General features: G+C 33.8%; 1 protein-coding gene across 3 annotated transcripts in view; it reads right to left on the reverse strand.

Annotated features, from left to right (window-relative positions):
• Positions 1–665: 665 nt before the first annotated feature.
• The window catches only part of URI1 (URI1 prefoldin like chaperone), an 83,335-nt gene continuing 72,916 nt past the window's right edge, over positions 666–11,084 (reverse strand). For all 3 annotated transcript variants that reach the window (XM_077856651.1, XM_077856650.1, XM_077856658.1), the window contains 5 exons: positions 10,745–10,913; positions 8,981–9,326; positions 6,929–7,071; positions 5,858–6,107; positions 666–2,433 (listed from right to left, as the gene is read on the reverse strand). In XM_077856651.1, coding sequence (XP_077712777.1) covers positions 2,251–2,433; positions 5,858–6,107; positions 6,929–7,071; positions 8,981–9,326; positions 10,745–10,913 — 1,091 coding nt within the window. In that variant the 3' untranslated portion in view covers positions 666–2,250. The remainder of the gene's footprint in view (positions 2,434–5,857; positions 6,108–6,928; positions 7,072–8,980; positions 9,327–10,744; positions 10,914–11,084) is intronic.

Consider the following 11,084-nt stretch of genomic DNA (forward strand, 5'->3'; position numbering starts at 1 on the left):
ATCATCCTACGAAATACCTGACCAGTACTCTTCAAATAGGTTATAGTCATAAAAGAAAACAACCAACCAACCGTCAAGACTGGAAGAGGCTAAGGAGGAATAATAAATGCAAGACGGAATCGTACGCAGGATCCTGGAACAGAAAAAGAACACTTAGTGAAAAGGCTGGTGAAATTCAAGTAAGATCTGTCGATCAGTTAACAGTATTGCACCAACATAAATATTCCAGTTTTAACCACTGCATCATGGTTACACAGGATGTTAAAACATTAGGGGAAGCTGAATGAAGAGGTATATGGAAACTGCACTCTTATTGCAATTTTTCTGAAGTCTAAAATTAGTCCAAATTAAAAAACAACAACAACAACAACAAACTTTGGCTATTCTGTTTTACAATGGTTTAAAAGAGAACATTTATGACCAGCTTCATTTTATGCCTCTGAAACAAGAATTTAATATGAAAAATAATGCTATAATGTACAGTTACAATCGAAACTTTGTTGTAAGACTGAAGCTATGAAATGAGGCCATATCACTACATTTGATCTTCAGTAGGACGTAAGAAAATGTTACTGAACGCTTTTTCTTTGCTCCCATTACCATCTTGTTCTATGAGGGAACACCTTATTTGCGAGAAGCAACATAAAACTAAATAAACAACAGGCTCAAATTATGAAAAATTATTTAATGACAGTACTCTTGAAGTTACATGCCTGTAAAGAATATCACAATAGTCCCACAATAAAGTTTGTTTCTGGGGGAATAGCTAGCAGGGCTCACTTGAACACCAACTGGGAGGCAGGGCTCTTTTGTGTATATGTGATGGTACTCTTGGTTTGCTTTGATTTTTGTGGGGGGTAGGCTGAGAGAAAAACAGTCTTAACTAAAAGTATATGCACAGTTGATTAAGATTTACTAAAGAACAAATCTTCTACATTTTCAGGCTATCTTTCAAAATCAGTCCTCTGTTCTGAATTATCCATTAACTTGTGGAGATTCAGGCTCACCCCCATATTATTAAAATACATATTCATAAAAGTTTTACAGTTGTGCTGTTCTAGTTACAAATAGCTTCTACTTTTCTAGGACATAATTTCACTTTGTTTAAGCAAGAATTCATTAAAGAAGCTATAAATAACCTTTAAATATTTAGCCATGAATAGAGGGTGGACTGGCATTGATGGCTTATTTTAGTACTAATGCAAAATGCTTTTTAAAAGCTACATTTCAGCATGCATCAAGCTAATGATTAACACTTGCAGTGTAATTTTCAATGTTAGAATAAATTTCTCTTTATTTTAAGGATTTTTGCTAACAGTCAATATGTTATTTCAATTATTTACTAGTAGGAAGGTAGCCTTAGAAAATGAAAATGTTGGGAAAATTAAAACACAAAATTTCTTATTTAAAAAATCCAAGCTTCTTTTTAGCATCTATACAACCTTTCCTTTTCTCCCAAAATATAATTCCAGTTAAAAGCGAACACACTAAAGGAGAAGAACTGCCTATGGAATTATACAAATTCAAGGAACAACTGTGTGGTACAGATAGCATATCTATGAATCAAAGACATTTATTTCTATATTTGATTCTGAATCATAAAGTTCACAACATTTTAGAGACCAAGTTTCATAAAATTTTTACTTGAAAAAAAAAATTGTTTTACAAAATACCATTCTTCCAATCGAAGAAACCTTCCCATAGGGTACATGTAGCCTTCTGCCTCAGAGATAATAGAATGACCGTCAAAGGGAAGTTTTTTTAAATAGTCACCTAGCTGCAAAACCTACAAGAAGTAGATTTTTTTTTAAAGTGCCTTTAAAATGCTAAAGCAAGTAATATAATTGTTGAATCTATTTGAAATTTTAAAAGTTTCCTTAAAATGGTCCATATGGTATGCACAACTTCACAGCTGGTACAAAACTGCCTGTATTTAGTTCAAAACACAGAAACAATGCATATGAACAGTACTCTTTGAAAAATAATTCTAAATACTGCCAGTGCATCGTAAGAAAACTCAGACAACAATACTGACAGTACTAAGAGAATTAACAAAACAAGCTGAATATTAAAGTATTCAAACATTTACTTTGATTTTTAATAATCCACTGATAATAGTAAAAGATCTTGCTGCCAAATGAATTCTGGATGCTTTATTTCAAACTACAAGTAACATATTCTGCTATATAGATTCTAAAGAAATGCAAAACGTAGGTTCCAGGATGTAAACTTCCATTGCCTAGGCAGGCCCTAGTTTTTCTGCTGCAATCTGGCAGCTTTGAACTTTGAAACCCTCTTTGTAGGTTCTTCTGATACTTCTGACAGAACTTCTTTTCGTTCTGGAATGGTGGGTAGCACAGGGTGAACCATGGTTGGGTGTGGTGTTAAGGAGGGTGATAGAAATTCTTTTTCTATTACAGTTCCAGAAAATGCCTAGAAGACAAAAGTAAGATTAGGATAACAAAACTAAGTAAGATGCCCACAAAATCTTTATCCTGTATTTGCCAATTTGACATTTCTTTTCATTAAAAGTAAATTCTTTAGATTTTTGGAGAAATACACAAAATATTCAGAGAAATCAAGTACTATTAAAATATATATCTTAATTACACCAGCAAATAGAAGATTCTTACAGTACACATGTTAAAAAACAAAATGTAAAATGAATGTTTTATCTGGGATTTAAAAAAATGGGTACATAAAAAGGTCCTCAAACTTTCACACATTCCATTTATGTCCAGACCATGCTATGAAAAATAATGTACTGAACTAAAAAATGATGTGAGCGGGTCAAACACGAGTTGATGAATGAGCTAACCTATGGAGGCCATGCTGCGCACTAGCCAATAGCTTACTTCCAGCAGTAGTGACGTCTCTTAGGTGGTGTTCATTTATGCAATTACTTGAGAATTTTATTGCATCTTGCCTCAGTTTTATTTAAGAGATCAGTATAAACTGAAAAATTAAGTGCTGATACTAGTGGAGACAAGTATTGGTCTCAAAATTTACAATTAATTCAATGATGAGAATCAGATGTTCCACAAAAAAATGGTTAATTTCAACTAGATGTTTATTGGACTTAACCTGCCAACTGTATATTTAATTGAAGCAAAAGTAATGTGTACAAAATGCTGGAAATATAACCAAAGATGTATCTTTATGTATCTTTTTACTAAAGATCTTTTTACATAAAGGGGCAACTGGGTGGTTCAGTAGGTTAAGTGTGGGCCTTCAGCTCAGTCATGATCCCAGGGTCAGACTCCCTGCTCAGTGGAGAGACTGCTTCTCCCTCTCCCTCTGTCCCTCCCCCATCTTGTGCTCTCACACACATACTCTCAAAAAATATTTTTAAAAAGAAATATAAATAAATAAAATCTATAAAACCCAAGGAGTTGATATGATTTTAAGATTTTATTCATTTATTTGAGAGAGAAAGAGAGAGAGAGAGCACAAGCAGGAAGAGGGGCAGAGGGAGAGGAAGAAGCAGGCTCCTCACTGAGCAGGCAGCCTGACCAGGACCCCTGTGATCATGAACCGAGCAGAAGGCAGATGCTTAACTGACTGAGCCACCCAGATGCCCCAGTATGATTTTATTCTTCAGGTTTCTGGTACTTGGATTCCCTCATCTTTTAGTATAAAGTGTAATTTGACATGTAAGCATTCCTGTATATTTTGCTTCCCTTTGTCTACCAAGAGTACAAATTTAGTTAAGACAATGTATCACCTGAATAGTTTAGAAAGCCACCCCCTCCACCTTGTCCCACCAAAGAAACAAAAGAATGCCCCGTCCTTCCCACAGAATCCAAGTTCTTAAAAGAAATTCAAAGTCTACTTTCTCAAACCCCTATTTTCTCTTGATGAGCATGAGCCTTATTAAAAATGTTTTTGAAGAAAAAAATAAAAAGACATTATTTCAGCATTTAAAGATACTGAAAAGGGTATCTTTCAAAGTATACCATATGCATGAACTATTTGTTTTGATGTTAAAAAACATGTATAGCATATAGAATGCTAAGAGTTCAATGCAAAATGCAAAGCTAATAAGAGTGACATAAAACTAAGCTCCAGTCTTGAACTCTAGCTATATCATGATTACATTAAGTCCTCATAAAGACCTAATTTTCAAAAACTTAAAAATAGCAAAAGTCTACATCCATTACCTGTTTTTCTAACAGTATGGAAGACTATTAAATGAGATGGTTTCCACATCAACTGAGATCACTGGATGGAGGGGAGGATATTCCAAAGATCATACAGACTGTCCCTAAATGTTAATGATCTCCATCCCCAGTGACATATAGTACAATTATTACCATTTAGTTACCATTTAGTACAAGCAATAGAAGCTTTGCATATGCTTACTTATATATAAACATAAATATTTTTAAGATGTATTTGACATACACACAAATGGGCATATCAGTTTGATACAGTCATGAGTTTCCCAGTTTTCCTAAGTTTTATAAATTCAAAATCTGAAATACTCCACAAAACAAAAAAAATTTAGAAATCATGCCTGGGAATAATGGAAACCATAACATAGGACTTATTTCAAAGATAGGAATTCTTATTTTGGGATCTCTCAACTCTCCCCACACACAAAACTGTGTGCAATTTGGTAAATAAGAATGTATATATGTGCGTGCACTCATTTTTCTGAGGGGAGGAACTACAGCTCTCACTAAATTGTAAAATGGTTCCAGAACCCCCCAAAAGTAAATATGTCACTGGCACAGGCCAAAATATAGGACTTTAAATCATATTCTCCCATATATATTTTCTTTTTTAATTCAATGAAAGCATATAAAAGAAATATAGTCATCTACTCGAATTATTTAAGATGACTATGGTCTAGTGGTAATTTCTTTTTAAGATTTTATTGATTGGAGAGAGAGAGAAAGAGGGAGAGAACATACGAGCAGAAGGAGGGGCAGAGGGGGAGGGAGAAGCAGACTCCCCTCTGAGCAGGGAGCTGGGTCCAGGACCCTGTGGTCATGACCTGGGCTGAAGGCAGAAGCTTAACCAGCTGAGCCACCCAAGCGCCCCTGGTCTAGTGGTAATTTATTTAAAATAAGCTGCTAAATGATATTCTAGCCAAAAATTTAACACATATGCAAACTGAGATACTTTAAAATTCCTATTTCACAGAAACAGAACTTTAAGATTGGTAATGCTTTACCCCACAAAAATTTTCTTGAATTATATTGAGATTTAAGACCTGTATTTGTGTTTGCTAGTGACTATTAATTTTTTATAAACTATTAATTACTGAAAAAGAACAAGCCTAGAATGGATTAGGTTCCATTACTTTTGAAATTAAGTATATGAATAAACTAAAGAAGCTGTAAGATAAACAAGGCCATTTGCCAGTTGATTAACTTTAATAAATAACTATATAAGATAAAATAATTTAAAGATTATAAGATCAGTAATTTATAAGCCATACCTGGGAGATAGAGCACCTGCAATTTTTTAAAAAGGAGAGGAGAGCCTCTTATAAAGAAGTATCTTTCAACTCCAAATATCAAGTATGTGAAATTGGGAAAATGAATGATACGCCCTTCTGAAATGGAGCTCCCACTACCTTTTTAATTTCACAAAAACTGATGAAAGATACCATATGAAAAGACAGGGTTGCCTGGGCGGCTCAGTTGGTTAAGCATCTGACTTTGGCTTGAGTCATGATCTCAGGGTCCTGGGATTGAGCCCCGCATCGGGCTTCCTGCTCAACGGGATGTCTGCCTCTCCCTTTCCATCTGTCTCTCCCCCCAGCTCATGCTCTCTATCACTCTCTTGCTCTCGCAAATAAATAAAGTCTTATTTTTTTTTAACAAAAGAGATAAAGATATACATATACCTCAGGTGTTCCTGATAAGGGCAAAAGTTTCTTGTGATGGTTTTCTTCTTGTTCCTCTTCCAAAATACTCTCACTAGTGTCACTACAAGTGGCCTCTTCACAGCTAATACTTCTCAGAACTCCCCGTTTGTCATCAAAGTCAGCAGCACTGCTTTCACTGGTATCACTGCAAACACTGTTCTCTCTGCTGCGAGACTTCAGGATGGACTTACGAGGGACATATTCTCCATTCACAACATCAACAAAAACTCTACAACATCCAAAAATATACACATCCACTTTAGGTAACTCATAAACAGAGGATAAATTTATTTATTTATTTTTCAGAGGATAAATTTATAATGATTTCTTTAAAAAACCTTTTCCAGAAATTAATCTAAAATGTTTTGTTCAGTTACATCTAAAATTTTCACAAAGTAATTATGTAGCTGCAAATGATGTATTTTATATTCTTAAAAACATGATTTTTTTGGTCTAATAAAATACAAGCACTTTATTGATAAGCATGTTCTGGGTGATAGCGGATTTGCCAAAATTCCACATATAATTTAGACCTACTTAGAAGACAATTTAGCAATTTTAACTATTTTACAAATATGGGTCATAAAGAAAGTAGGTATTTTCAAATAATTTTCTCAACAAACACAACAAGAAGCTGCAACAGCAACACTTAACTCCTATTTTGTGAAAAGGTAAACCACGTGCCAAGCATCTTCACAGCTGTTGCAGCAAAAGTGCTGCTCCAGCCCACTAGAAAAACAAACTTAGATTTCTAAAGTTAACATACAATGTTTTTTGACTAGATTGACTGGGAATGTTTTAAAAGCACTGGCAAAGAGGAGGAAAAGGGAAAAATCATGCAATTTTCCAACCGCTTTAACCTGGGAGCCTATGGTAGTTTAGGAGCACCTGTGAGAGCCTATGAAATACTAAGCCAACTCTATCAGAATACCTCACTTTTCAGTGAAAGATAGCCTTCTGTGTTACAGACAGCCTTTTCCTATAAATATTCAGTTACAAAAAGAAGGAAGGGAACAGCAGATTGTTCTATTCCCTGTGAATACCACTCACCTATAAATGTCAGCAGGAGTCCTGATAGTAGGCAGCTCTTGGGCAGAATGACCACTGCCAGAGCTGTTCTTCCGTTTACGTTTGGCTTCTTCTTTCTTTTCACTGAATTTTAAAGTGGTATTTTTTCCAGTATTTATTCGGACCTAAATATTTCACAGCATAAAATAACAACCCTTTTGAGAAATCAAAGCCAAAACTAAAACAAATAAACTCTATAAAGAAGTATGAGAGACCATTTTAATTTTTTGACACTGAAATGATGTGATTACTGGATTACAAAGTCCTTAACATATTTTCACTGCATTATATTATATCTCCTTTAATGACCAATTCTAGTCTTCAGTGACTTTTTATTGTATAGAAAGCATATTACATTTAAACTAAACTACAGATTATAAGCCTTCATATCACCCCACTACTTTGACATAAATTTGTGGCTTAAATCATGCACTTCAAAACAAAGAGCACAATTAACCAAAAGCAGTATTTGTAAGAATATAAAATTTAAGTCATAAAAGAAATAGTAGATAAAAATACTTAACTATTTAGAATTTTTAAAATACCTCTAGTTTTTAGAAATTGGACTAAAAAACAAAAACAACTTTGCAGGATTATCATGTTATTCTTTTATTCCTACTTGGCATTTATACTGCACTTTCCATGTTAATGACTGCTCTTCATAACATTCCCCAAAATATTACTTTTTCTTTCCATTTTATTGACATGCAAATAAAAAGTTTAGGAAAGCCCGGGTGGCTCAGCGGTTTAGCGCCACCTTCAGCCCAGGGCGTGATCCTGGGGACCCGGGATCGAGTCCCACGTCGGGCTCCCCGCATGGAGCCTGCTTCTCCCTCTGCCTCCGTCTCTGCCTCTCTCTCTCTCTCTCTCTCTCTGTCTCTCATGAATAAATAAAATCTTAAAAAAAAAAGTTTAAAGCCTAAAATAATCATAAAACAAACTTCTTTTTCTGGTTATTAGGTCAATTTTTTCCAAAGAATTCATAAGATGCTCCCTTTAGTCTGAAGTATTAGAATATAAATAAAACATAAATTATTTCAGTTCATATTAGAGCAGGGATAACTTAAGGGGCTTAAGAAATATCAAATATGTTTTAAACATGTTTCATTAGATAATAATCACAGACACTTAAGACTGATAACACAGACCCTTACCTCTGCTCTAGGCAATCCCTGCATTGCTACACCCTGTGGTACAGAGACTACACTGAGACAAAGGACCTTCTGCTTTATTATTACTCGCCAGGTCTAAGGAGTTCCAGGCCTTAAGTTTCCTTGAGGAAGATGAATTTCCAATTGCTCCTCAGAGCAGCACTATGGAGCAAGGGAATGGGCTTCAGGTCGTCTATCCCTCCTCCAATCAGAACCAACCTGTTTTGATCTGTTTTAAATACTGGCAGTCTACCATAAATACGAAGGGAATAAAAAGTCTTTTGGTACTAAACAAAAGCTTAAAAACTCTGTATTAGAAGACCTCTGAAGTAACCCCCAGCTCTAAAGTGACAAAATTCTAAAGTCATGATTATCCACAGATGTTTACATTTATCAGAAAAGGGGCTACTTTTTACTTCCTCCTAAATTTTTCCACTTTGCTCATGACACTCCTATTAATGTCAGACCCACACAGAAAACAACCTGGCATAATTAAGAACGTAACTAAAGCAGTCATTTTCATATCCACTTTGTACACCAAAAACACCCACAATATAATTAACTCTAGAATTCAAAAGAAAACTGAATGGAAGGACAGGTGGAGTTACAGTAGTTGCTACTCAAATCTGATCCCTTTCCAGACCCTAAACAATTCAAATTCTATTGTGGCTTCAGTAAGCAATGCACCAAAACCAACTATCCAGACTTTAGACTATTTCCCCCTTTTTCTTTTTAGATCAATTGGCCAAAACAAGAGGCAAAAGATAGTTTTCTTGTTTGGCGCTATCAACAATATTAATCACTGCTGATACTGTTCTTTTAAGGAATATTATAGATGATACTAAATATTTAAATTATATGCAAAATTAGTAATTATACAAACCCTCTTAGGTTCGACAGTATGAGAAAAATATATTGTTGGTATAGAATGATCTCCAACCCCCAAAGCATCATGGTCATTTTCGTTTTCAATATCACCACCAACATCATCATCATCTTCTTCATCTTCATCTTCATTACTGTGGTAAGAATTTGAACCGTTCATTGAACAGTTCACTTGTCCATTCAACTGACCACTGAACAGTTCTGAATGTGTAACATCCTTGTAACAGCTGCTGGAAGTAACAGAGTCTGTTACTTGATGCGTCACATGCACATTTACATTCTGATCTTCCTTTTCTTCTTCAGAAGACGTATCTTCTCCATTTGCAATCATAGTATCAGGCTTACTAGTAAAGAAAAAGAAAATTAACAAGATCAAACAGACACATCAAAATTCTCCATATTCTAATTCTCAGTTCATTCCAATGAGGAAAAATTAAGATTGAATAAGATATATTTTTAACTAGAATTCCAAGTGTATAAAAATGTCTTGAAATAAATTAACAAAAAAACCTTACATTAATTCTGTATGTTGTAGTTACTCAAACACTAAGTAGAACATAGATGATTTCTTTTTTATCTTTGCCAAAGGATATTGGCCACATACAATATAAATAATGCAATCAAGAGATTTGTACGAAACTCAGACAGTATGTTTCTCTATTTAAAAACCAGAAATTAAAGCCCCAGAACATTAACACATTCCTATTTTCTACTTCTATATTTGGAATATTTTATAAGCAGGTATTATTGTAATTTTTATAAATGAAGGATTTATATGTATGCACATGAATATAATTATATTTATACACACACATGTACATTTTTCATGCTTCATTTCTACAAAGGATTTGAAGACCTTACAAAAATAACAAAACCAAAATGCAAAAGAACTGAAATAACATCATGCAAAAATAAAAAGAGAATCATGACCAAGAAAATAACAAGATTCAAGACCAATCTAAAAAAAGTAAAATAGTATCAGTTAATCAAAAAGACCTAAGAATTTATAGGTGAAATGGTAGAAAAGATATGTATCCTTTGTGCTTCACATCCTATTTTTCACAGAAACTAATTAGTCCATATGGTACATCATTTAAGCAAAATAATATAGGAACTTCTTTAGTAACAGATTTCATTGAGCATTTTGACAATTTCAAGTGAGTGCTAATGTGTATTTCAAAGAGCAGTTTGGAAAAGTTTTTCATATATATAACTACCTGACCAGATTACAAATCGCCTGCTAAATAAACAGAAAAGTTTGCAAAGGAAAGCAAGGACAAATATTTTACAGTAACAAATCCACAGCAAGTTTTTTTTTAACAAGTCATTCAAATATACAGCATTATCCTGATTAGAGTATAAAAATATTTTATTTAAAATGTAATATAGGAAACATCCATAATTATTATAAATAATCTATCTGATCTGATATATCTCAGTACTTCACTATATAAAATATGGCTGAAATCTTATAATTAAAAAAATATGAATATTGCTTTTAAGTATTTCTGTACACACACAAATACATGTGTGGGCATGTGCATGAATGCACCGCCATAAGAGAAAGTATTCTAGAGAATGAGTATTTGCTTTAGAGTGGTAGGAATATTGATATTTTAATATATTATATTATTAATTATATTACTATATTATACTTTTTATATTTTCTTCAATAAGCATGTTTTATTAATGAGGAAAGAGATTAACAAGCAAATATGTTTAGAAACAAACTCTCTTGGAAAGATAATTTGTCATTAGGTACCTATCAAGTTCACCCAGCAATTCTTCTTGTCTCTCTAGTTCTTCGAGTCGAGCCCACAGTTCCTTATCAGCAAGCAAATCCTTGGATTTTACATCATTTGCAAAATCTGCTTCAAAAATATCTGAAGTTTTTGGTTTGGAGTGAGGTTTATGAGCAATTCGGTGTTTTGCTATTTTTTTAAAAAGGAAAGACATTGCTGTTAGTAGCCAACTTTAAAAAGGCACAAATGTAGACTTAGTAAGACTTTCTTTTGAGGAAAGAGGATGTTAAGACAGAGGGAGGTTCTAAGTAAGCAAGACAATTCCAAGAATGCATATGTCTCATAATCTTGCTACTCAAA

The sequence above is a fragment of the Canis aureus genome, chromosome 1 (genome assembly GCF_053574225.1).
Source record: "Canis aureus isolate CA01 chromosome 1, VMU_Caureus_v.1.0, whole genome shotgun sequence".
Lineage (NCBI taxonomy): Eukaryota > Metazoa > Chordata > Mammalia > Carnivora > Canidae > Canis > Canis aureus.